General features: G+C 41.8%; 2 protein-coding genes across 4 annotated transcripts in view; one reads left to right on the top strand and one right to left on the bottom strand.

Annotated features, from left to right (window-relative positions):
* Positions 1–764: 764 nt before the first annotated feature.
* On the bottom strand, positions 765–22475 carry GTPBP3 (GTP binding protein 3, mitochondrial). Its single transcript, XM_039334711.1, has 9 exons — positions 22298–22475; positions 18286–18512; positions 13524–13610; positions 13210–13412; positions 10079–10151; positions 9269–9412; positions 5497–5662; positions 2060–2350; positions 765–1139 (listed from the first exon to the last, which is right to left on the bottom strand). The coding sequence occupies exons 1-9, from the start codon at positions 22363–22365 to the stop codon at positions 908–910; spliced, it is 1491 nt and encodes a 496-aa protein (XP_039190645.1). The 5' UTR covers positions 22366–22475; the 3' UTR covers positions 765–907.
* Positions 22476–22586: 111 nt separating this feature from the next.
* ANO8 (anoctamin 8) overlaps positions 22587–27772 on the top strand; it is a 69553-nt gene continuing 64367 nt past the window's right edge. The window contains exons 1-2 of one of the 3 annotated variants that reach the window (XM_039334707.1): positions 22587–22652; positions 23005–23097. The gene's annotated coding sequence lies outside the window, so the exon portion shown is untranslated. Of the gene's footprint in view, positions 22682–23004; positions 23131–27772 lie in introns of all 3 variants that reach the window. The other 2 variants (XM_039334710.1, XM_039334709.1) reach the window with 2 other exon arrangements.

Below are 27772 nucleotides of genomic sequence, written 5' to 3'. Positions count from 1 at the left end.
TCCCATGGCAGCCTCTCCCTTAATCTTCCACAAGCACTTCCACAAGTGCAGAACCACCTTCAGCCTCTGGATGGCGCCATGTGCTGATTAGTTCAGGGCTTTTCAACCAGTGGTACGGGTACCACCTGTGGTACATTGGCACCTGGCAGGTGGTACACAACCATCCTAGAAAAATGGTAGCGGGGGAGGGGAATGAGCTGAACTGGTGGCAGCACCACACAAGCCTGAGCGAGAGATGGCTGGAGCTGCAGGGCTGTCAGGACTCAGCGGAAGCGCCAGGATGAGTGCTTCTTTGGGGCTGTCAGGGCTCAGTGGAAGCGCCAAGATCAGCACCAGGCTCCAACTGGATCTCGGCGCTGATCCTGGCGCTTCTGCTGAGCCCAGAAGAAGCGCCGATCAACTGGAATGTTGCAGCATCTCCAGGGTCTTGTGATTTACATTCAGATGCTTGGCAACTGATTCATATTTATGATGGTCACAGTGTCCCAGGGTCATGTGAAGTGACCAAAACCTGCTGCAACCACCCAGCAGACGGGGAGGAATAAAAACCAAACACCCCCCTACCCCACCCCACCCCCACTGCCAATCAACAGAAATGCTCACAACAATGAAAACCTCGGACAGGAGGAAGAGCGTCGCCGGACGGGCAGGCAAGTGTCTTGCTCGGCTGTAGCTTGGGGGGCACTTTTTTCAGTGCCATTGTAACTTCGAACAGTCTCTAAGCGAACTGTTGTAAGTCGAGAACTACCTGTACTTTATCACTTTTTTCTTTTTTGGGAGGGGTCATCAAGTTTTTGACACCTCGCTAGGCGACTGGTGGTACTCGGATGTTGCCATATCCTAAAAGTGGTACAATGGGTGAAAAGGTTGAAAAGCCCTGGACTAGTTCATGGCTTGTGGTCCTCCTTCATTTGCCAATACAAAAGTCTTTGAAGATGATTGCCAAGAGCTCTTCGGTGCCCACTTGGCCTGTCAGCCGCCCTAGCTGTCGCCGTGCCAGTCGCAGCTGCTCTGCAGCCAACACCAAGTCCGTAACCTGGTACTCAACAAAGCATCTCAAGGCCTCCAGACATTTCTGCAAGCTAAGCTGGTGACGTGCTTGCGTTGGGCTCGGGGAATCAGTTCGGGGGTCGCCACACCTGCAGAGTGAGAATATAAGATTTGCAGTTCTGAAATAGATGGTTTATTGGCATGCATGAATTACGCTGCATTGTTACTTGCATATTAATAGGAAATGTGCAGCTTCTGAGCATCTGCAGCTGAGATCCACAGAAGAATGCCTCAACAAGATACAAGATCTTCTCAACCTGTACAGGTAACCTTCGACTTATGGCCGTAATTGATCCAGAATCACAGTCATAAGTCATGGTGGTCATTAAGCAGATCATCATATGACCATGCCTGATTTTGCAACTTTTTTTGTGGGGGTCATTAAGCAAACCCATTTTATTCAATGGGTGTCTTTTTTGCCAGAAACTGGCAAAAAACATTGAAAATCACACTCGTGTAAATGTGAACTGGTTGTCAAAACATCCAAAATGCAAACATGTGATCGTGGGGAGGGGGCACTGAAGCTATCAGAACTCCAGAACCAGGTTGTAAGTAGCTTTGGGGAAGTCCATCATAACCTCAAAAGTTTGCTAAGCGACTGGTTGTTAAGCAAGGCCTACCTGTATATATGCCTAAGGTTAAAGGTTTTATCTCCAATTCCCAACAACTTAAATTAAGATATTATCTCAGGTCACATCCACACAACTTCTTTGATATGCTCCTGTTTGTGTAGCTGGCGGGAAATATTGCCCTTTATTCTGTAGCCACCGTATTATCTCACTTACTATACACCCCCAACAAGCCCATGCTGCATTGTTGTCTATACAGCTTTAATGCACAACATTCTAAGAAACATGACTGGCAGTTCCCTCATCAGATATTTCAGCCCCCGCCCAACATCATCCACCATGTAAAAAGTGCAAGTTATGGAGTTTTTAAACATATGTTTCTTACAATATACACATCCACCCTCAATTCTCCCCACTGCCTTCTTTTCTCCTGTTCTCACATGCGTGCCAGCTGTTCCTGCAATGCGTTCAGGAAGGCCACAATCCCATCTCCAGTTTTGCAGGACAACAAGCAGGCAGGGCCTACACCTAGTCTGTCACAGGTTCTCAGGAGATCTGCTTGGTCTTCTTCTCCGAGTAGGTCCATTTTGTTCAGAACCAGAAGGTAGGGCTGTGTCTCATTTGACTTGTCGGGAGACAGGACATCTACCATGGATATAGTTAAGTGGTCAGGCTGCTGAGCTGCTAGTTTCCCATCCAAAATGACCAGAACAAGGTCTGCATCATGGACCCTACAATGAAATCATCATCATCATCATCATCATCTGCCTATCCCAGGTCCTTGGGAAGGACTCGATAGTAGACAAAAATGCCAAATCCTGTCTGAACATCTGGCTGACTACGCGATGATCAATAATAATATTTCTTAGATATTTTCTTTTTTTATTATTATTATTTTTTCTTTTTCTGTTTTTTCTTTTCTTTCTTCTTGTATTTTTTTTATATATTGTTGTTAATTATTTTATAATTTGTTTAATTAACGTATTTAGATTTGTTTATGGTTTATAAGTGTTTCAAGATTCTTTTAAAATTTTTTTAATTAAGCCTGTATTCAGCTCTGGGAAGATTGGGGGAGGGTAGGGGAGGGGTGGGAGGGTGTGGGGGAGGGGAATCTTTTCTTTTTGTAAAACCTAAAAATTTTCAATAAAATAATAATAATAATAATAATAATAATAATAATAAAAACAATAAATCATGCTTTAATTCTCTCCTAAGCTACACCCTCAAGAATCCTTGTTAATTTCTAATTATAAACCCTACAAGGAAATAATTTAAAAAAACATGCCTTAATTCTCTCCTAAGCTTCACCCTCAAGAATCGTTGTTAATTTCCTAATTATAAACTTTTGTTCCGAGAGCCATCTTAAGGTTTATTTTAACAGACATCCCCAATGAAAAGATGCAGATCATAAAGAAAGTGAAGCTTTTTCCATAATGCAGCCTTAATTACTGCACATATAAAAACAGGGTGGAAAGGAGCTTAATAAATTACCCTCTGGATGTCTACCCCTTCTCTTGTTTTGAGAATGATGATAGCCAGATGTTCTATCTGGACCGCATTTATCATGGCTCCCAATTGATGGATTTTTCTCCTACATCCTTACCCTGTACTTTGCACTAGGTAGGAAAGCAAGCACCAATCACTTTCCTTTTGTGGGTGTTTGAGGCCATATGATTTTTCACCGTTAGCCCAGTATGCTGGGGGGTTCTGAATCCCTACATCTTAAAATTGCCAAAGTTGAGAAACATTGGTCTAGTTCAGGGATAGGCAACCGTGGCTTTTATGACTCGTGGACTTCAACTCCCAGAATTCCTGAGCCAGCATGGCTCAGCTTGGAAACCTCTCTCTTTCCCCTCAGCATGGCTGACTCAGGAATTCTGGGAGTTGAAGTCGACGAGTCATAAAACAGCCAAGGTTGCCTACCCCTGGTCTACTTAAATATTGGTCTAGTTAAAAAAAGATGGGTCCGGTGTTTCCTTCTTCCATAAGTGAGCTTCTTTTAAAAAAATTCTAATGCAGTGGTTCTCAACCTTTTTAATGCCGCGACCCACAACCGATCGTAAGTCGAGGACTATTCAACCGGACGTAAGTCGAGGACTACTCAACTGGTGCAGCACCATTTGCAGAATGGGACTTTTGGTGGGCTCAGCAGGGCAGAGACAGCCTGGACAATTCCTATTGGCTTTGAAGAGAGTCTATTCTATTGGCTTTCAAAACCCAATAGAATAAAAGGGAGTAGCACAGCTAAAGGGGAAAAAAATGGCGGACTGCGTTGTTTGGCGACCCCTGTGAAATGGTCGTTCGACCCCAAATGGGGTCCCGACCCACAGGTTGAGAACCACTGGTCTAGCGTTTCACTGTTCCACTGGTAAACTTATTAAAAAAGAAAAAAGAAAAACCACCACAGAGGGCAGCAACTACTGACTGCAAGGAAGGGTGCTTTCCTTCAACCATTGAGAGTAGTTAGTTCTACAGGTAATCCTTGACTTACGACCACAATTGAGCCCAAAATTTCTGTGGCTAAGCAAGGTGGTTAAGCGAGTTTTGCCCCATTTTATAGCCTTTTTTGCCACAGTTGTGAAGTGAATCATGTGGTCATTAAGAGAATCTGGATTCCCCCATTCACTTTGCTTGTTGGAAACCGGCTCGGAAGATTACAAATGATGATCAAATGACCCCTGGACAGTGCAACTGTCATAAATACATGCCAGGGGCCAAGTGTCTCGATTTTAATCACATGACTATGGGGAGACTGCAATGGTTCTGTAAAAACTGGTCATAAGTCAGGGTTTTTTTTAGTGATGTAACTTCAAATGGTCACTAAACGAATGTTGTTAACTCGAGGACTGTCTATAGTAGACATGTTTGTCTATCATGAAATTTAGTGCTGCAGGCAAACCAGACATCATTGCTGGGATGAATCCAGTGGAACCCCTAGTTTTGATGGGCAGCAGGAAAAGATAAGCCGAGATGGCCTTCCTGGGAGGGGAGGGGGACCAGGGACGAGTAGAAGATGAAGCCATGCACCCAGCCCTCATGCTTTTTGGGATAGTTCTTCACCTAAGAAACTTGCTTGCTGGATGATCTAAATCTGTTTAATTTGGATCCTAGGCTAGGCCTTTGCTTGTGCCGAACCATAGCAGAAGCATACTTGCGACCTGCTTGTTCAGCTGTGTCCCCATGAGGTTGCCTCCCTCTCCTACCCAGCCCATGAGACAGGCCCAGATTGTCCATAGTAGGACTGCAGTTAAAGCCAGATTTTCCTCCTTATTCCAACAGGCTCCAAAGGCAGCTTCAAGATGCGTTAAGACCTGTTAGGCTCTGCCAGGCATTATACTGGGGACTGCAATGATTGCAGATGGAAGCAATCAAAGCAGGAAAGAGATTGACAAGAAGGACAGCCAGTTTCATGCCACTATAGGTAGTCATCAACTTACAACCACTTGTTTAGTGACCGTGCAATTTACTTAACAACTGCAGTGATTCACTTAACAACCGTGGCAAAAAAAGGTCCTAAAATTGGGTGCAACTCACTTAATAACTGCCTTGCTTACTAATGGAAATTCTGGTCCCAACTGTGTTTGTAAGTAAAGGATTACTTGTAAAGTTGGATGGATAGCACTCTTCCTCAGCAAGGGGGAAAGACCTTAAGACAACCATAATTAACCACAACTACTCAGTGAAATCTCTAGAGATAGCTTACATTTGACTTCTCATAGCCACATAGCTAACCACTGTTGGAAACTGGAAGTTGGGTCCCCTACTTACATTTCTGTGCCCTGTACTGCAATATTTGTGAAGTGGGGGGGGGTAAAGGATGGCTCCCAATGCACAACCCCCTCCCATTCTGATCCTCCCCTTCCAGAATTCCTTTCACCTCTGCCGAGCTCGGCTCACTCCTTCCATCTCAATCACATCTGTGGTATTTCTCAGGCCTGCCGTGTCGCTTAGCACCACAGGGAAGCCACCAATGTTCAAGGCAGTCTCTACTATATCTCGTGTGGTCCCTGCCACCGGAGAGACGATAGCAGTTGGCTTTTGGCCTACAGAGTAAAGATTGTCAAGAAGAGGAAGACAATGGGTGAATTCACATGATATTCTTAGCTTAGCTTAGTTACAGAATTAACCCACTTGCTCGGTTCATGCAATACAATGAACCATAATCTAACCCAGGGATCTCCAAACTTGGCAACTTTGAAGACTTGTGGACTTCAGTTCCCAGAATTTCTTAGCCAGCCATGCTGGCTGGGGAATATTGGGGAGTTGAAGTACACAAGTCTTAAAGTTGGACAAGGTTGGAGACCCCTGATTCAACCAATTGTCTGTAAACTCCCACAGACTAAGCCAAACACAAGATTGAAAAGATTCACTTTAGAGATTCAGTGATGTAGTAGGGACAATGTTGAACCAGGCCCAGTGAGATTTAGGTCTAATCCACCCATATCCACCAAAGCTCATTTGGTGACTGTACGCCAGTCACTCTCTTCCAGCTCAACTTCTGCCCAAGGTATAATGAGAAAAAAATGGAAGAAGGAGCTATGTACTCCCTTAGACAAACTCCTAAAGAAAGCTGGGGTATAATTCTAAGGAACAAATACATTCACTTAAGCTCAGCATCTTCCCTGAAGCTGCTAGGTTTTAGCTATCTTGGTTAAGCTACATAAATTAATCCAAGCCATAAGTGTAAACTCTAAATTCCCCAAACTGCCCTGGAGACTTTATATGTGATTATTGGAAATAAATACTATATTATTCTGATTTGTTTTGCAGCATGCTCATTTCCTTCTAGATAGTTTTTTTTTTCAATTTAAAATAACATTGGGGGAAAGATAAGCTGTGTGGGAGTAGCCTCGTATTGGGAATCCCAGCCATTAAGAGTTTCCTGAACCATAAGTGGTTGCCATAACATAAAAAAGGCGAATATGGCTAGAATTTCCCTTAAACCTAATGGGCAAAAAATTTTTCTGAAGGACATCTGAAGACGTTTCCAGCATCTGGAAACCACCCTCCCTAAAATAATTTAAACAAGGAAAAGCGATCTCCCCTTGGCTATTTATAGAATAACACAAAGCTAATTAAAATGAGTCTCCGCAAAAGGGCAAGAAGGAACAACAGGGAAAATTGTTAACGCGCTTTGAGGTGAAAATATATTTGCTTTGCATATTATTGGTTTGCTCATGGTTTGGTAACTATTCTCATAGCATTATCAAGCTGACCTTTAATAGTCTGTCCAAATGAATCTTCCTCTGATGTGCAGCGGACAGGATTTCAGCTTCTAAAAAAATACCTTTCCTAAAGAACAGTTTGTCTTTACTTGCTTATGATTTTTTATTCATTCAATAGACAACCAGTGACCCATTGGGTCATCCTTTGTCAATATTTATTTATCTAAAGAGATAAACACAGGCAAATGACTTTCAATTTCCTTCTCCAATGACTTTGTTTGTGCAAAGCTGGCAGACAGTGTCACCTGACTGTGACAGCACTGCAGTGGCCTCAAAAGTTTGCAAATATAATTGGTCTGAAGATTCTTAAAATTTCAACTCTACAAGAGTAATGGGTCCTGGATTTGTATATATTCTTTAAGTTGGCATACTTGAGATACTTTGATTCAAAAATTGCTGGGCTGTGATCCACTGTTTTGGCTAATCAAAGGTTACAAACAGACAGCAGAGTTTTGGTAATATATAAATTTCATTTACCAGTGTAGCGCACCCCATGGGATAGGTTTGAGTGTCCCAAAGTTTGAGAGTTTGAGTGCTAGGGCCATTTGCTATTACCATTCCCTTGTAACGTTTACTGATTTGGGACATTTAGGCAGCTGAGAAGCTAGAGTCCTGTAGTTTCTCTTTCTAGCCCAAGACTAGAAAAATGGTAAAGCAGCTCACTTTTTACTTCCATCTGAAAAACAGCCCATCTGACAGGTTGGTAGAGTAAAGCAGCGTTTTTCAACCCTTGTAATTGTTAAATGTGTGGATATCAACTATCAAAATTCTCTGGATTTTGGTGGCTCTGGAGGACCACCAAGATTTTCACCTGATATTCCTTTTCTATTCCATCAGCCTATCAGCCAGTCTATTTTTTGACAGAGGTTTGTCTGTCTTGCAGAAGACTAATAAATAGGCTGACCATTCTCAGTGTATTAAGCAGGATGTACCTGTAATGGAAGCAAGAATGGTTTATAAAAGTAGAAATGGATGAGATATATAATGAACAGTATCAGTGCAAAATACCTTTAGTTAGATTTCCTTTTCTTTTTCTTATTTCATGCTTTAATTATTTTTATTACAATTTCTTATTCCTTTTTAATAGTTTTGTGTAACATTGCTAAAGCTATCTCAGGATTGTTCTTTGTTACTCCAAGGACAGTAGTGTTTTTAAAATGGATTTCCTTGTTATTGTTTTATTTCCTTGAATTCTTTCAGAACAAATCGTAGTATTGTTAATATTATTTTCCGGGGGGAATCTTTTACATGCTCTATTATTAAACAAAATTGACAAATCAGGAAAAGGACCCTGAACTTTTCACTAGAAGACAAAGATACGTATTTGCGTATTTAAAATTACTTGCATTCAAAGTTACATCAATTAAATTTTACGATATGCTATTTCTGAAAAATTGCACTTCGATCATTTTTCAATGCTAAATGGGCGTTATGGGGTATGCAGGCATTAACATTGATTTTAGAAATGACTATTAGGAAGATTTAGATAGATGCTGTGGTTTTTACTGTAGGAAATATGGAAAAAAATATTATTATGGTTGGTCACATAGAAAGTCAGATGTTTAAACAGGATTTGGCATTTTTATCCATCTATCTTTCTGAAGGACCTGGGATAGGCAAATGCTGTTGTTTGATGGTGTTAAAGGTACTATCGCAGGATGTAAGCTGTTCCAAGTAAAGCTGCTTTTTGCAATGGACTAGTGGGGATTTTGTCATTGCCAACAGTGTTCAAATGGTGCAACAGTTGTTTTAGAATTGCACCCAAGGTGCCTATCACTATTGTTATTATATTTGCTTTCTTCTGCCACAGTCGTTCTATTTGCAGGACTTTGTATTTTGTAATTTTCTCCAGTTCTTTCTCTTCTATTCTCTTCTCTCTCTAGGCCAGTGTTTCTCAACCTTGACAATTTTAAGGCATGTGGACTTCAACTCCCAGAATTCCACAGCCAGCAATTGCTGGCTGTGGAATTCTGGGAGTTGAAGTCCACATGCCTTAAAATTGTCAAGGTTGAGAAACACTGCTCTAGGCACTGCAATGTCCACTATCCAGGTTTTTTTTTTTTTTGTCTTGCTAATTGTCAACTTTAAGTCTGGGATGCTTTGGGGCAGGTACTTGCATCAGATGCCTTTCTTTTTTTATTTATTTTTGCTACTGTTTCAGTTTGTTTTGTTTAATGAAATAATGGCAAAAAAGCATATTAAAACACGATCGCAGCCTTCAGAGAGCTCATGTGGTAACTATTCCTTTGTCTTAATGGTTTCAGCTTTGTTGTTCAGGGTCTTGAGGAGGTTTCTCATAAAAGGTGACTGATGAACTTTTGAACTTTTTAGCAAAATCCTGAAAGACTCCTGTCTTCATCCCTTGACCACTCTGACCACCCACTCTCCCATTCCACCATTCCACATGTCCCCGGTGCTACTCACACAACTGGTTGAGAAGGCTGCTCTTCCCAGCATTAGCAGGTCCTGCAATGACTACATGGACCCCGTCCCGCAGCCTCTGCCCGCGGCGGCCATCTTGCAAATGTTCTCTCAGCTCCTTCTCCAATGCCTTGACAGTGTCTTCCACTATGGGGGGGGGAAAGACCATCATGGCGGATGCATTGGCCATCCCTCCCTCCCTCCCCTGCTTCTTTCCCTCCCTGCCACTGTTTTGGAGGACTAGGATCTTGCAAGAAATCCTCTGGTTCCTTTCCTGGAGCTCATGTCTAGGAATGATCCTCAATCACCCAGGTCATGATTATCCCAAAGGTGCTTATCTAAAGGCAGCTGGACTTTCTTGGTTTGGGGTTTCTTCCTTGAAGATATTTCATTTTTCATCCAAGCAGCTCTTTAGTTCTGGCTTAATGGTGGGGAATTCCCTACCATTCAGCCAGAACTGAAGAAGATTCCTGAATGAGAAGTGAAACATCTTCAATAAAGTCCAGTTGCCTTTTGAAAAGCACCTTTTGGGATTTCCTGGAGCTTGTTCACCAAAGGACAGCTTGGACTCAGTGAGTTTCTAACAGCAATTTCCAAAGAAAAGAAGGGACACAGGGGTGTACAATCACTGCAGCACCTATGTGCAAGGAGTGATTAAAAAACTCAAGGACTGGCCTAACTGTATGATTTAAGCTCTGGCTGCTTTTTATGTGTGTCACATAAACAGATGCTGCCTTGATTGCGCTGCTGTGGCTGACATCTTGCCTTTTTGACCACACCCTGAGGACCCCCCTGAGCAGAAGAAAGACTTACCTTGAGCAAGGACATCATCCTCAATATTGTCATCTTCACTGAAGTCGATGTAGGCCTCGAGATGAGCCAGGGTCTGCAGAAGAAAAGGACTGAGAGCTATTTTTCTCCAGGGGGAAAGAAAGAGGAAGAGGGGGAGAAGTCTGCAGAGAAAGGATATTTAAATATTTATGGAATATTTGATGACTGTTCCATATAAATGAGTAATAGTCTAATCTAAAAAAATGAGTCTGACAGTGCCTTTTCTGATGGGCTAATAATTCTATTAAAAGACATAAGGTTTTATGAGCTGATATGTCCCCCTACATTGGCCTAATCACTCAATGCATGAAGTAAGTAGCAACTCATAGGGCTGGAAGGGTCCTTGAAGGTCCTCTAGTCCAACCCGCTGCCCAAGGCAGTAATCATTATATCATCCTGGAAAAATGGTTGCCCACTCTTGTCTTGAAAACCTCCTACGATGGAGCACTCACAACTTCAGGAGCCAAGCTGCTCCACTGATTAATTGTTCATGCTGTCAGGAAGTCCCAAAGGTGCTTTTTCAGGAGGCAACTGAACTTTCTTGTTTTTCTTTGAAGATGTTTCACTTCTCATCCAAGACGCTTCTTCAGCTCTGACTGGATGGTGGGGAATGGAAGGATTTATACTCCTTGCAGACAGCTGGTCATTTGCATTCTTTTAGAGAGTCCTTGGGGCCATTTGGAGGTTTACCTGTGTCCTCAGGGTCACCTAAGTTGTGCAAATGTGTGTGGAGCCTTCTTGGCTGCAGGATGTTTTCTGCCCTGTGTCCCTTCACTGTTGAAAACAGGTGCAGGCTGTTGGGGATGAGTCTGTGTTGTCTGCATCCCAAACTGAAGCGCAAATGGTTCCTGTAGTCTGCCATGTTTTCTGGAAATCCATTTATACTCCTGCACCCTTCAAAGGGTGTTCATCCTGCAGCCAAGATGTCCATAATGCTGAGGGGAAAGGGAGAGGTTTCCAAGCTGAGCCATGCTGGCTCAGGAATTCTGGGAGTTGAAGTCCACGAGTCATAAAAGAACCAAGGTTGTTTACCCGTGCCCTAGATTATAGAATATGGTGGTCCCCTTTTGGGGAATATGTGGGGTTGAAGGCTATGCTTTATTAATCTATCTTGATGTTTACCATCTTGTATGTTTGTGTGTGTGTGTGTGTGTGTGTGTGTGTGTGTGTGTGTGTGATTATAACACTTTCAACTCTTTTTATTACTGGACACAATCCAGAGTTATTATGCAGCCAGTTCTAGAAATTTGACAAAAAATACATCGGCAATGGTCCAGACAATAAAATGAAGGCATACATAGCATTTATTTTTAAACAAAATCCAGGCTTGAAAGAAATGTGTTTCCTTTCCTTCCTATATCGATCCACATTTCAGGGCTTTCCTGCTTCCACATAATGCTTTTTTTAGCCTCTCCAAATATTTGAGCCTTTGTTTGTTTACTGTAACAGATACCTCATTCTTCAGTACAAGGAATTATCAGGTGTGTTTTAGAGCAGATTTTTTCAAACTTGGAAATTTAAAATGTGTGGATTTCAATTTGCAGATTTCCCCGGCCAGTGGTAGCTGAATAGCTCTGCAAGTTGAAATCCACACAGGTTAAAGTTACAAAGTTTGAGAAGCCCTGCTCTAGACTAGAGTACTAAGTAAGAGGGTGAAAGAGATATGCACCACACAGAACATAGTATAACAGGGCTGTAAGGGACCTTGGTGGTCTTCTAGTCCAAACTCCTGTTCGAGCAGGAGACCTAGTACATTCCAGACGAATGATTGCCCAAACCTTTCTTCATGAGCCAGCAATAAAAATTGAAAGTTGGTGGAAACGCAGTATCTCAGACAGGCTTGGACAATGCTAGTTATTGATTGATCTCCCTCGTTTCTTCTTAAATGCTAATAATAATTACAACAGAGAATCCAAAAATAACATCAAAAACAGAAAATAAAACCAACATACACCTTGCCAACAGTTAAAGGCCTGAGGAACTAAAATGTGGGTTTTTTTGGCCCATCTTTTTAAAGGCAGAGAGAATGAGAACAAAATGAGAAAACCTTCTCATGCTTGCCAGATTTTTAGGAAAGGTCTGTTTTGCAAATGTTAACATCTGGACAAGTTCAGATGTTGCAATGAACCAAAAGGGCATTTTAGAACATTAAAAAAAAAATGTGAGAGGCTGACAGATTTATGAGAAAAAGATTTGTGTGAACTGACTACAAGCCCTGTGCTGTGGCAGTTTATTTCCAGCTGATTGGGTTTGCACAAGGCATTTAACTATAAATGGGGACTAAGGCCTCATAGCTAGGAAGGCACCTTCCAGTTTGTTTGTTTATACCCAGTCACTCTCTCTCAACCCATTTTTATACCCATCTTTATTATTTTTACAAATACCTCAGGGTGGTAAACACATCAAACACACTTTCCTTCTATTTTCCCCACAACAACCTTGTGAAGACATTTGGGTTGAGAGAGTGTGACTGGCCAAAGTCAATCAGCTGGCTGGCTTTCATGGCTAAGGCAGGTCTTGAACTCATGGTCTCCACTTTCTAGCCTGCTGTTTTAACTGCTTGAAGTCAAGATTGCCAAACAAAGGCTATCATATTCTGGCCATGTCATGCAAGCTGACTCACTTGAAAAGTCAATCATGCTTATGACCACTGCAGCATCTCTGTGGTCACATGATCAAAATTCAGATGCTTGGCAACTGGCATGTATTTATGACAGTTGCAGTATCCCAGGGTCATTAGATCACAATTGCAACCTTCTGACAAACAAAGTCAATGGAGAAGACAGATTCATTTAACAACCTGTATTATTAATTTAACAACTGCAGTGATTCACTTAACAACTATGGCAATGAAGGTCGTAAAATGGGGCAGACTCATTTAACTATCTTGGTTAGCAATGGAAAGTTTGGGCTCCATTGTGGTCGTAAGTCAAGGACTATCTGTATTAATAACTGTTTTTATATTTCTATTTTTACTATATTATAAGCCACCCAGAGGCACTTTGAATAGCAAGATGGGCAGCATATAAATTTAATAAACAAATAAACGGAGATGTTTCAGTTTCTAAGACTTCTAAACACACACACACACACCCTTCAAACTTGCTCCTTGCCTTTGTGAGGGTGTCAGTCCAGCGCTGATAGAGCTGACCCAATTCCCCGTCCATCTGACGTAAGGCCTGCCGACGCTGGCCTTCCGTCTCAGCATGAATCAGGTCTCCTAGGCCTTCAGCTGCTGTGAGGTCTAGCTTGCCATTCTGGAAGGCCCGTTTGGTGAATTCTCCAGGTTCAGCAAAGCGCAGCTCAGGAAGTGCACCTGAAGTCAGGAAGAGACTTTCTATTGCTTTCCCAGTAAAGAGAAAACCTTCCCTTGCACCCCTAAAAATGGTTGGGAAAGAAAGATTAGCCAAAATATTGAAGGACCCACCCAAAGCGTTCAGGACGCCGCTCACCACAGCTGGGCCACCATGCACATGGAACTCAGCACTGTCCTCGCCTGTGAAACTACCTGGTCCTGAAGAAAAATAACGAAGTTGGAATTAATTCAGTAAATGAATTCAATAAATGACAAGGTCCATTCAGTTCCTCAGAGAGAGGCTTCTGCTTCCTCCCTTAAGAGAGTTCAAGAGAGTTTTTCTGGTGGCTGAAGAAACTTAAGACTCATAGGGCTGAAACGGACCTTGGAGTTCTTCTAGCATAACTCCCTGCCCAAGGCAGAAGTCCTTATATTATCCCAGACAAAATGGATCTCCAATTTGCTCTTGAAAATCTCCAGCGATGGAACACCTACAATTCTGGGAGGCAAGCTGTCCCATTCATTAATCATCCTGTCAAGAAATTCCTCCTTATTTCCAGATTGAATCTCTCTCTGAAGAGCTTCCACCCATTGCTTCTTGTCCTGCTTTCAGGTACTATGGAGAACAAATCAATACCCTCTTCCCTGAGACAGTCCTTCAGGTATTAGAAGACAGCTATCATGTCATCCTTAAGGCTTCTCTTTGTCAGGCTAGTTCCCTTAATCGTTCATTGTATGATTTAGCCTCCAGAGCTAAATTATTCTCTGCACTCTTTCTAGGGCCTGAGCATCTTTTTTGTATCATGATAAGCGCTTCATAAAAGTATCCGTGGTGGGTATTCAAAAATAAACTGTCCTCGATCTGCAGGGTTTGAAGTCTGCAACTTTAGACTATCCTGGCTTAATTTATCATTCAGACAGTAATGATAAATTCAGTTGGATGATGGGACTTTTTAAGCCAGTACTGGCAATGATTTAACCACATTAGATGAAGAAATAATTTCACACATCCTGAATCCATCTCTAAACAATCTGATCAGAAAACATTGAACTCTGATTATCCCAAAGGTGCTTTTTCAAAAGGCAATTGGACTTTGTTTTTCCTTCTTCAGAGCTGAAAAAACTTCTTAAATGTCTTAAAGCGAAATGTCTTAAGGAAAAGCAAAATCCAGTTGCCTTTGGGACAACCATGACCTGGATGACTGAGAATCTCCATAGACACTGACTTCTGATATTGTAAGAGGAGAAAAACGTCTCTCTTTATATTTTCTTCAAACTGGTCTTACCAGCTTAAACTATTTTTCCATTAGTGTTTTCCTTTTCTAAAAACCTGAACACCTTTCCTGGAAGGAAAGAGATTTCCTTTCTTTCTTGTTTTTGGATCCTGTTTTGGAGTATAAACTTGCTCGACCTTCAGATCAATCTCAAAAATTGCTTTCACAGGCTTAACAGGCTAACCAAAGATAATGAGAGAACAGGAAATGGCCAATGGAATATGGAATGTGGTATTGTCAGCCGAGGCTGAAGCATACCTAAAGATGAAGGAGGCACATAAGCAGGGTGGACAAAAAGCCAGGAATCTTGTCTAAAAGATCCCTTTGGGAGACAGATAAGAAGGGGAAAAAATCGTTAAACGAAACAGAGGAAAACTTGTCACCTGAACCAAACAAAAGAAGTTGGGCCTAAATACATGGGAACCCCTCCCACCAAGTCCCATCAGTTGCTACCAGAGTTGTAAATCAACAAGGCTAGACTAGCTGCCAGTCTACAATCTACTGTATATAAACAGGCAGCAAACCCCACACTCAACTAGCACTGAAGATGTTACCTAATCAGGTAATGAAACATCTGCAAGCAAATAACCAAGCTCAGAGAGCGCAGATTCTGTTACTCTACCCTATACAAATAGTTTCATTCTTGGAATCCCTCATTCTTTACCTTAGCTACTTCAAAGGGCTGACAGATGGCCAATACTTTTTTTTTCTTTTTATGATCCTGCAATCCCTTAATTCATAGTAGAGTTGGGGTGACTGAATGGAGTTGAGCGTTTACTGGTCCAGATGCCCTTCCTAACATCTATGCAGAGTTTGTAGCAGATATTTTCTCTTTGCGCCCTGAGAGAGAAACATCAGCTGCTACCTAGGATTGAACTCTCAACCTTCCAAATGTGAGGTGAGCGTCTTCACCACTAAGCCATCAGGCTGCTCCAGTCAGTACCTTAATTGGACTATAGCAATTAATTGTACACACAGCTGCCCTTGAGGAAGCTTGTAGTGATTCAGCATTCAATGGCCTAGTTTACGGGTGTCAAACTCACCGCATCATGTGACGTGTCACGATGTATCGTGACTTTTTTCACATTGCCGGAGGTGGGGCGGGTGCAGCCTCCTCATGATGCAACCAGCCTGTGGGCAGCAGTTTGACACCCTGGCCTACATAGTGATGAACATTTCTGACTTGACTAATGCTACACCTCTACAGTATGAATTGCATTAGCTGCTAGTCAGTTTCCAGGTGCAATTCAAGACATTGAATTGCTTACTTGTAAAGTCCTACATGGCTTAGGATCTGCTTATGCTGCAGACCACCTGCTCCAAAATGAATGTCTCCATCCTGTGAGAATTGGAAGAGAGGACCTGCTATGGTCTTGTCCCCAAGGAGTTGTATCTGCAGAGGTTTTTCAATGGTGGCATTCCTCTTATGGAAGCTCTCTGTTGGATTGTGTCATTATGGTTTTTTTGATAGTCTGTTATTTTAATCCTTATTTTTGCTGTAGATTTCTCAGAAATATTTGGAGTGGAATAGCACAGAAATATCAATAATACAAATAAACAAAATGAAATCTATACATTCCAAAGGGCACCAATGAAAATGATCACCGGCAGAATTTTAGTTCTAGACTGAGCTAGAGCCAAAAGGAATGCTACCTATTTCTTTATTGTGACAGGAAATCTGCTCCATTCTGTAAATTGCTGGGTTCTTGGGGTTTTTTGAGCTTGGGTGGCCTTTTGCAGATGTTGCAGGCTCAATAATATCATCTCTCTTCCATGCTCTGATAATCTAACCTAGTAATCAAACGTCTGCAGAAAAACAACCAAGCTCAGAGAATACCAAAAACTCAACAATTCACCTCTGAACTATGTGTAGAGTCTGTACTTCTGGAATCTGTACTTGTTGTTGTTCAGTCTGAGAAACTATCTCCTACCAGTCTAATTAAACATGACATCTTTTATGTGGTAGTCTTGTGTAGAAGGTCTTTATCTGTTTCATTTCTTTCCTCAAGGGGATCATGTTGCATTAACTGGTCCCTTCAACTGAACTTGATAATAACCACCAATTTTCTTCACAATGATTATGGATTGTGCCCTCTTCCTTCATAGGTTACAAACCCATCTGAATGTTTAATTGCTGTAATAATTTAGGGCCAGAATTACAAAAATTACTACTCCAGAGGAACACAGCTGAGCATAAACAGCCAAGAAAAAAAGTGCTTATTAGAAATAACAAGGTGCACGAAGCTGATGAGAGCATAATACTACTGCATGATATTTCAGAAACTTTTTAAATATAAGAGATATGCTGCTGTGAAGGATTTGGGGGCTTGTTTAATACAAGCAGTTAGAGCCAAAGAGTGACTTATTTTTTAGCATATCCCAAAGCTCATTCTAAAAATGGCACTATTCCTTATAAATGGCACTATTCAACAAGAAGCATTTTAAGAAAATGTAAAAAGATGAATTTTGGGATCTAAAAAGCCATTTATAGAAGACTTGCCAGCTTGGTGCTGGTCCTGCCTGCAGAAGTTAAGAACTTAATTGCTTATTTAAGACCAGGAAAGGCTCCACAATGATTCGATTCCTGTGTTAATTAAAAGTAATTCAACTCCGTGAGCACCAATTTTGGCTTTACTGTTTATATTTATAGATAAATATGCCTATATGTCTATTTACTTGTAATGATAATTCCCATCTTTACAAAAGGGAATTCAACAAATTACAGACTCATCGGTTTGCTTAATTAACTGCAAATGTGATGCGATGTCAGATGTGTGTGTGTGTTTGTGTGTGTGTGTGTTAGAGTGACTGAGAAGTGGAGAGATTGATTGGAACAGGAGAGCCTCCTGGTGGAAGAACAAACTGGCTTCCAAAAGAATTATTCTACTATTGACCGACATCTAATGCTCTAATAATACTTAACAGAGACATATTAATCGTTAGTAGATAGTGGATTGTTTAAATCAACAGAGGGGAATTAATTTCTCTTACTGTAATGTAATTGAGGTAGAAATCCAATATTTCTCATATATTTGTTTCAATACCTGATCTACCTTGAAGGGCTGCTATAGTGCTGAAAGTCTAATAGCATTCTCTTTTCCTCACTCTTATACCAGAGAGCATCAAAGTGGGGCAAACTTGAGCTTCTTCCTCACACTCTGTTTTCTCACATTAAACTCATGTTTTAGTAATAGTTTCCATATATTGTCTTCAAAGAAATTCTATAGTCTTCTATAGATGATAGGTCCAGCCTACATTCACTGATTATTTTCAGATTATAACAAGTTACAGTAACTCCATAACATACAGGTAGTCCTCAAATTATGACCACCTTTATTATTATTATTATTATTACTATTATTATTGTTATTATTACCTCTGAACCCAAAATTTCCCTTTCTTTGATCCCTCCAATAAGTATCCATAATCTAATGCTTTCACATTAGAACTGTGACCCTGTCATTTGGGGGAAAAGGTGCAATTATTTTACATATACATTTATTCAACTGAGAGGGGCATTGCCAAGACAACAAAGAATTATGTATCACAAACTTGATAAAGCTTTAACGTTGGACAAGAATCAATACAGCAGTTGTGCTTAGGTACTTTAAAATTCTAACCTGGGAACCATAGTACAAGGCCTCTGTCCAGGGTTTCAGAAGAGCTGGGATCACATATCCTACGTAAAGTAGCTGTTCTTGCAGGTGGTGGTTCCTTTGTCCCTGTCATGCAGAGCAACGCTGAACAGCTAGCTGGGCCACTGGTTCGAATCACAGCCACTCCACACTTTCCTTGACCAGAAGACAAGGCAAAGATGGTGTCCCTCTTTGCAGCCTGGCAATATAACCTGGAAAACAGGAAGGAAAAAAGAGAGCCAGTTTGGTCTAGTGGTTAAGGCACCAGGCTAGAAAATAGGAGACCACGAGTTTATGAAAGTCAGTACATTTCTTCTGATGATGACAAACATGTCATCCATATATCGGCCCAAAAGGGGGACATAAGTCACAAAGCTACTCCAATACTGTCAACGTAACTTCTTCACGTTCAAAAGAGAAATGTATGAAAAAATAAAAGGGATATCCATCGGATCCCCAATATCAGGAGTCATTGCAGAAACAGTCCTGCATGAACTAGAACACCGTGCATTTCAAAACGACACACCTAGATTTTGGTGCCCCTACGGAGGTGACACATTTGTCATCATCAAAAGAAATGCACTGAAAGACTTTCATTACTGAACTCCATCTTCCCAGACATACAGTTCACAATGGCTGAGTAATTACCATTTTTAGATCTGCTTGTCACCATATAGGACAGTGGTGGCGAACCTCTGGCACGGGTGCCAGAGGCAGCACTCGGAACCCTCTCTGTGGGCACACGTGCCATTGCTCCAATCTTGCCTCCCCCCGTGACCCCCTCCTCACCAGTAGCCCTCCTGGAGAAGAGTCACCCGAGTGTGGCCCACGCGGAGCAGTGCAGCCAAGGACATGGCAGCCAGGCAGCGTAGACAAGACTCTGCCCTCATGCCCCATCACGCACAGTTGATGCTGTGGGGTGTGGGGAGAGGGCGTGGCTGCCATGGTGCTGCTGGGCGATCTGCAGTGGGCCCTGGAAGCGATGAGTGGCCCTATGGGCAGGCAGGGTGGGAGCGGGGCGGGGGTGGAATGGGGGTGGGGCCAGTTTTTGGGCACTCGGTCTCTAAAAGGTTCGCCATCACTGACATAGGAAGACAGAAGCCTAGAAACCACGGTTTATCGAAAGGCCAACAACAACTCAGGCATTGGCAAAGAGTTGTGTCAGAACACTATATGGCAGTGTTTCAGAAGCAGTAGAACACAGCTTCTGAAATCTGCAAGTGGGCATCGCACACAGCCCAGAGACTACCATACAAAGACAAATCATGCATCACAAAGATCGCTTGGAGATATGAGATTCTTCTAATGTAATCTACCAGATCCCCTGCATGGATTGCCCCTGTGACTATGTAGGATAAAAGAGGAGGAAGCCTACCACCACATTGCAAGAACATAAGCAAGCAGTCAGACGAGGAGACCCAAACTCATTGGTAGCCTCACACTGCAATGAACAAGGACATACATTCAATTTCGCAGCTACTAAGATTGTTGGCTATGCAGGTATAAAGATAGCCAGGGAAATAATTGAAGCCTGGGAAACCTCCTTGTCAGTCAAAGGAGTGCTGGTTTATCACCGACTTATCAGGTACTTGGGAGTCAAGGATTTGGCAGCACAAGGAAACAACAGCCAATAGCCGCCCATCAACACACCAATCAACAACTAAAAAGCCACACACAACCAGGCACCACATAATATTACATATTACAAAACACACATTCTGTTAGAGAGAAGTTCCCTGAGGATGCGAGTCCAAAAGCTCAGAAAATTAAACCTCTGGTTCCGGTGTCTAACCCAGATTGGATCTTGCAACATTTTCTTGGGACATGTATATTTGCCTTCATTCAGATAATGACCATTCCTAATTAATTAATTCAAAAGTGCTGTGATAAAGTGATTAAGCACTTGATCAAAATGTTACCTGAGCCCAAATTACTGGAACCCCAAATTTACAGCAAGTTTCCTCCTACCTTGTGAAGAAAAAGTAGAGAGAAGAGGGTACTCAATTATTACAAGTTGTTATCACTGTAAGAAAAGTCTAAATACAAATCTGATAAATAAATACAGGGGTCAGTGATGCCAATCTCAGATTCTTAACAGAGGAGGAATATAAAATAAAATATGCAGTTGTAGTGATATGTGGCAGCAAATTAGGCAACAGTCAGATAAGAGGCAGCTGAGCCTACCAAAGCAATGGGAGTGTAGCAAACATCTCAGAAGGGACACCTCTACCCCTTTCTTGGTTTGCAAATGCCAGGGGGGGGGGAGAGGGGGGAATCTACTTTCAGATTTGCAAGATCCTGTTAATGTAACCTTACAGTAAAGACTATGCCATAATCGCGGGCATGTTTCTTGTCTGGACTACCTTGCAAGGCTGACAGTAACACTGTGACACTACTTTTCTGCAAGAAATTTCAGAGAAGCATATATCATTTATCCTCACTGCTCTCTTCTGTGAGAAGTTAGACTGCAGTGTTTCTCAACCTTGACAATTTTAAGGCATGTGGACTTCAACTCCCAGAATTCCACAGCCAGCAAAGCTGGCTGTGGAATTCTGGGAGTTGAAGTCCACATGCCTTAAAATTGTCAAGGTTGAGAAACACTGAGTTAGAGTGAAAGTATTCTAGACTATGTATTATGGGCACTCATCAACTCTGTACAAATAGGGTTGCCCAGTCCACTCCATGGAGCTCTTGAATCTTTAAGAACTAGAAAGCTGGCCAACAAAAAAAGAGAAATATGCTCCTGAAGCTGTTATAACTTACACAGAGGCAACTTTCTCTGTTGGATTCCTGTCTTCTATGCAGTTGTTACAAAGGACTGACTCTTTTAGAGGAGAAGGCAGCAGTAAATTAGCCACGGTAAGACCATACTTGGAATATTGCATCCAGTTTTGGTCGCCACAATATAAAAAAGATGTTGAGATTTTGAAAGAGTGCAAAGAAGAGCAGCAAAGATGATTAGGGGCCTGGAGGCCAAAATATATGAACAGTTATAGGAGTCAAGTATTCTACTTTAATGAAAAGGACCAGGGGTGATATGACAACAGTGTTCCAATATTCGAGGGGCTGCCACAAAGAAGAGGGAGTCAAGCTATTCTCCAAAGCATCAGAAGGCAGGACAAGAAGCAATGGATGGAAACTAATCAAGGAGAGAACCGATCTAGAACTAAGGAGAAATTAATCAGCGGAACGGCTTGCCTTCAGAACTTGTGGGTGCTCCATCATTGAAGATTTTGAAGAAGAGATTGGACAGGATCCAATCTAGGTCAGTCACTGGAACTAGAGGTTTCATCTTTCGAGTTTTCAGACTCATGCTGGAGCCCATCCTCAGGAACTTCTCACACAAGTCCGAAAGTTTGGAAGACAAAACAGTTGGTCCCAGTGACCAACCTAGATTGTACCCTGCAACATTATCGTGGGACACATATATTTCCTTTTGTTTGTGAGAGATTGAACAGCCATTTGTCCGGAATGGTATAGGACAGTGGTGGCGAACCTATGTCACGTGTGCCACAGGTGGCACTCAGAGCCCTCTCTGTGGGCACGCGCGCCGCCCCAGTCCTAGACCTTCAGCTAGGTTTTATAAAACCTTTTTGCTTTAGGCCTCCACCGCCATGTGCAAAAAAAAAGGTTCAATCAATTTCAACTTCTCCCAGGGAAAAAAAAGATCTTGCAAAGTTGGAATTCCTTGATTGAACTTTTTAGTCCCACCCAGTCTGCCGTTACCACTGCAGCCACGCCCACCCAATGGGCCACACCCATCCGGCACCCGACAATACATAAATGGGTTTTGGGTTGCAGTTCAGGCACTAGGTCTATAAAAGATTCACCATCACTGGTATAGGATCTCCTGCTTGTGCACGGATGGACTAGAAGACCTCCAAGGTCCCTTCCACCTCTGTTATTCTAACCTGTCCGCAGGAAATTGCATATCAAGAAAATCACCTCTTCTCACGTGCTTTCTCAAAGGAGAAACTTAGTATTTACAGCCACCCACCTGCAGAAGAGCTTGCTGACCCTTCGATTTCTTACAGGCAAAAGCATTCTTTGCAAGAAAAGCCACATCGCTCCCAAGAAGCAATTAGAACAAAATCGTTCCTTTCTTCCCCCGCCAATTGTCCTCCTCCAACCCCATCCCGTCCAGCCTTCTCCCCTATGCAAAATCCCCAGGCTTCCTTTGCTACCATGACCTGACGTTCGTTTTTGGCTTCAACTGAGGGCAACGTGCCCTTTTGCAATGTGATTGGTTGAGGGGCGGGGCTTCGGAAGGGGCGGGGCGCCACGGTCTCCCTTTTATGGTATTCTATTGCGGGGTCTGTAACTCACAGCTTTGTGCGTCCTCCTTCCGTTGGGTATTGATTTGTTTCATTGATTTGTTTACGTAAGCGATAAACAATACGTATGCAGCGTAATCTTGCATAATTCAATGTAACCTTCAGCTTATTTTTTTAATTTTTTAAAGTGCTTCTTGGCCGGAGTGTGCAGTGTTTAAAAAAATAATTCGGGAGGCGAGATGGTGATGGAATATTAGAGGGCGGAGAGGGGAAAGGAAGCCGAGAAGTATTTTTTTAAACGAGGTCACACGAGGCTGCTGTTGGGCAGAAGATTTAGCACGCACTCTTCGTATGCTCAGGTGTAGGCTTGTCTTGCATGGCAGGTGGCTCTCAGACCAATTAAATCCCTGTCTGTACATCGCCTCCCTAGGTGGAAAAGCCATGCACGCATCCGCAAGCTGAGAGATGACGTAGCAGCCTTGCTCCGCGTGGTGGGAAGCTCTTGGAAGGATCCTGACAGCAAGTGGGTAGCCCTAAAATAGGAGAACAGAAGCCGGTATAATTTTATTGCTGATTTATTTTAAACCTGTTACTACAATACTAAATTTGTATATTTTTAGCCCGTGCAAACCACATTGTAGCACCCGCTTCCCCCGCAGCTCTGGTTGTTTGCTGCAAGAAAACGTACATAAATCACCCTTCCGCAAAGCAGCCGTGCCTAAGAAACATGAATTTTATTATCCGAGGTTTCCTCTGCCGCTCGCAGCTGCAGGAGGAAGATGCTTTGAATCTTTATTTTTTTCCCAGATTTAAAACCGCAGAAGTGACCGCTTAGGACGTGGCCGAGAGGGAGACCGGCTTACGAGGTTTAAAACTGAAAGCCCAAAGCGGATTTAATTTAGAATTTGCACTGAATGTTGCTTGTGGGGCCCTGGTTATATAAATTATACATTTGTAAAAAGGCCTCCTCCCACTTGATAAATGCAAAAGTCATAACATCCTGATTTGGGCGTGACTGTTTTCCTTCAAATACAAACTGGAGAGACATGAGGCTGATCGTGATTTAGGGGATGATTGTAAATTAATAAAGAAGTTAGTGTTTGGGTGCTTAAAACAGCTGTCGGCCCTGATTTAATTCATGCTTTAGGCTAGCCAACTTTGAAATCTGGAGTCAGTAAATGAGAAAATGAGCTCATCTGATTATCATAGCTATTTTCATCTGCAGGCCTATTTTGCTTATTCATTTTATCATGTATTTATTTATGCTCTCCCAGGGAATTTAAGCCACATCCCAGCTTTTCCACCTTTTATCTTTACAACCACAGCCCCAGGTAGATTAGATCTGAGAAAAAGTTACTCGCCCATATGAATATTTATGGCATGAAAATTTGAACTGGAATGTTCGTTTTCTGCTCCAACACGTCTTTTTAAAAACTTGCTCTTAAGTCCTGCGTTTGGCTTTTATCTTCTTATATTGTGCTGCGGTGTTATCTGTGAGTGCATTATTTATGTGAAAAGGATTGCAATAAAGTTGAGCAGAAATTTTAGAAACTTAGCTATAAGCAAAGATTTGCAGTAGGTGGCAGCATGTAGCCAACCTTGGCTGATCTTGAAAAAGCTAAGCAGATGAGACCTAGTGCTTGGATGGGAGGCCACAAAGAATCTAAGGGCTATAAGGCTGACAAGCAAATAAAGACTAGCTGAAGATAAAGGCAAGCTGCCTCCATATTGTTGCCAAAAAACAGCCTGACCATGGCCTTAAAATTGCCAGACATCAAGCATATTATAAGGGTGATTTTTATCTTTGAATCCAGTATTTTTCAACCTTGGCAACTTTAAGATGTGTGGATTTCCCAGAATTCCCCAGCTAGCACCTTGGAATTTGGAAGCTGAAGTCTGTGCATCTTAAAGTTGCCAAAATTGAGAAACCCTGTTTTAACCTTAAAAAAATCTTGTAAGGTGGGACAGTTATTTCTCTATTACAGAAAAGATGGGAATGGGAGGTTTTATGTCTCATGATGTTTTATGTTTTAAATTCAGCATCCATCTTTAACTTTTTCAAATTATTTTGGAAACGAGGCCAAACTTGGAATGAAGAAAAAGTCAAGTCAATTGAAATGAAGCTATGCCATGAAAACTGAGATAGGGATGTATCTAATTTAGGAAAGTGCAAATAATCTGGGAGGCTTTTCTTTTTAAACCTAATGGAAGCTGCTGCCAGGACCAACAGGATTATTGGTTATTTGTATACAGTACCATTACAGGTTCTTTTAAATCAGCATGCCTGGCTGAGGAATTCTGGGAGTTGAAGTCCACAAGTCATAAAAGGGCCAAGTTTGAAGACCCCTGGTTTAAACTTTACCCAGGTCAGTGGGCTCTAAGACCCCAGGGAGCCAACAGAACCACACAAGTATTTTGGCAACACCCACCCAAACACTCGAAGGCTAGTGCTCACTGCCCACACTTTTACTACAGCTCCTATTGATTCAGTGACGGTTCAAAGTCACAATGACACTGAAAAAAAATGACTTATGACCGTTTCTCACACTTACAACTGTTGTAGCATCCTCATGGTCACATGATCCAAATTTAGATGCTTGGCAGTCGGCATGTATTTACGATGTTTTCAGTATGCCAGGGTCACGTGACCATCTTTTGCAACCCTCTGACAAGCAAAGTCAATGAAGTTAAGTGAATCTCTGCAGTTAAGTCAGTAATACAGTTGTTAAGTGAATGTGGCTTCCCTGTTGACTTTGCTTGTCAGAAAGTCACAAAAGGTGATCACATGACCCCGGGACACTGCAACCATCATAAATATGAGTCAGTTGCTAAGCAGCTGAATTTTGATCATGTGACCATGGGAATGATGCAATGGTCGTAAGTGTGAAAAACAGTCATAAGTCCCTTTTTTCAGTGCTGTTGTAACTTTGAACAGTCACCAAATGAACTGTTGTGAGTCGAGGGACACCTGTACTTTTTCAGTAACTCAAGGTGGTGATCATGAATGATACAAGTACAGATACTCCTCGACTTGCGGCCACAATTGAATCCAAAATTTTTTGTAGCTCAGCAAACAGAATGACATTATCACATCGTAGCAGACCAGTCATCATTTGGCTGCCCCCTTACCTCCCCCTATGTGTTTTATATGACAAAGATATGTGTGTTATCTTGACATTTATTAGAGTATATATAGTAGCATAATATGAGACACTATGCTTCTACGAACTGTAATCCACAAAATCTTATGCAATATATTGGCAAAACCATATTTATATGGTACTAATAGTCCTTGATTTACAATAATTCGTTTAGTGACCAAAATTACAATAGCAGGGGGAAAATGACTTATGACCGGACGTTGCATTTACAACCATCATAGCTTTCCTCACAGTCACATGATCAAAATTTGGGTGCTTGGGAATCACCATGTGTTTACGATGGCTGCAGCATTCCAAGATCATGTGATCACCATTTGCGACCTTCCTCACCCACCAACTTCCAAGAAGCAAGGTGGGTGGGGGAAACTGGATGCACTTAATGACCTATCATACTTATGACCATTGCAGCATCTCCCTGGTTGCATGATCAAAATTCAGACCCTTGGCAGCTGAATCATATTTATGATGGTTGCAGTGTCATGTTACCACCTTTTGCGATCTTCTGACAAGCAGAAGTCAATGGGGAAGCCAGATTCACTTAACAACCGTGTGACTAACTTAACAATTGTAATGATTCACTTTACAACAGTGGCAAGAAAGATTGTAAAATGGGGCAAAACTCATTTAACAACTGTCTTGCGTAGCAACGAAAAATTATTTGCTCAATTGTCATTGTAAGTCAAGGACTAGCGGTATGGAGTTAGCTTGCTACTGTTTTTTTTTCAATTTCCTAGTCCAGAGATTTCCTGGTAGTCCTCCATCAAACTACTATCTAGTTTCAATCCTGCTTAGCTTTTTTGATATCAGTCAGATCAGCTGGATCTTGACACCATCTATGATGTCAAGCGCCAATATACCTGTGACTTTTGAAATTATATCTCCACCTGATGAATTTCCCCATTCTTTCCCATGAATTAGTGTTTTCTAGTTTCCTATCCGCCCAAAAATCAGCTTTAAAGTGGGTCAGCCCTTGGTGACTTCATTTCCTTCACATTTATTGTCAGGTACTTTATAAGGCTGTTTTTTTAAAAAAAAATCAGCAAAAGGAATGTTTATCTCTAGTTACACCTGTTCTAGAAGGAGTCTAGAAATAACAACTTGACTTTTATGATATGAAGTTATTTGAAGTCAAGACAAGGTAGGGAAACAAGGATAAAGGTCATGAAATGTAAGGATTTAGAGAGAACCATGCTAATAGATGTGGCACAGATTAAAGAATTTCCTGAAAGAGTGAAATATCCAATCCAATTTCAATTCAAAAGTGGGCCCAAAAAGCTGTACACTTTCCCCAACCTGCTTTTCTGTAGATCCAGCTACTTTTTAAAAATCTTTTACTGAAAAGCAACAACCCACCGCAGAGACGGGAAACCCATAAAAACTGTAGTAGACCACAGAAGTATGTGGAACATCATTTTTAAAGAATAGAGAAACCTCCAAATTGCCCCCATTATGCAAGCTCCATAAACTGTAATTTGTGGGGTTCATTCACACAAGATGTGGCAGACACAAATATAGGGCATTTGACTATGAAAGGTTCAGTATTATAATAGACCAGAGATCTATCCTCAGCTATTTATAAGAAGTAGAACATCCATATTAAAAGGCAGCCAATCTCTGAGCTCCTCAGATATGGGACAGTTTGACAAAATATCTTCTTTGCCATCATTTTCCATTTCATTGCATTGTTCTCCATCATGGATTTACTGTTTTCATTTTTATTCCAGGCTCTGGGCTCTGTCCTAATTTAACCTCCTCCTCTTAAAGGCTGCTTTTTTTTACTACTGTCATTTAACTGTTTTTATTTCACTTCTGCTAAAACCCAGTAATAGCCATTACTAAATACATTAGTCTGGGTGAAATATGTAGAACAGGGTTAGAAGGGGGGGGGGCAAATTCAACATATATTTAGGGGAAATTATACTATCCGTGTGCTGTGGAGAACCAGGAAAGTATTAACAGTTCTGTCAGAGGATCCCAATTCAACCCCGGGCACGCTGCTGACAGATGGCGCTCGGGAGTCGCAGACCAACCAGATTA

The sequence above is a fragment of the Crotalus tigris genome, unplaced genomic scaffold (assembly GCF_016545835.1).
Source record: "Crotalus tigris isolate CLP2741 ecotype Arizona unplaced genomic scaffold, ASM1654583v1 scf7180000017633.3093840, whole genome shotgun sequence".
Lineage (NCBI taxonomy): Eukaryota > Metazoa > Chordata > Lepidosauria > Squamata > Viperidae > Crotalus > Crotalus tigris.
This window is presented reverse-complemented; position numbering and strand designations above follow the sequence as displayed.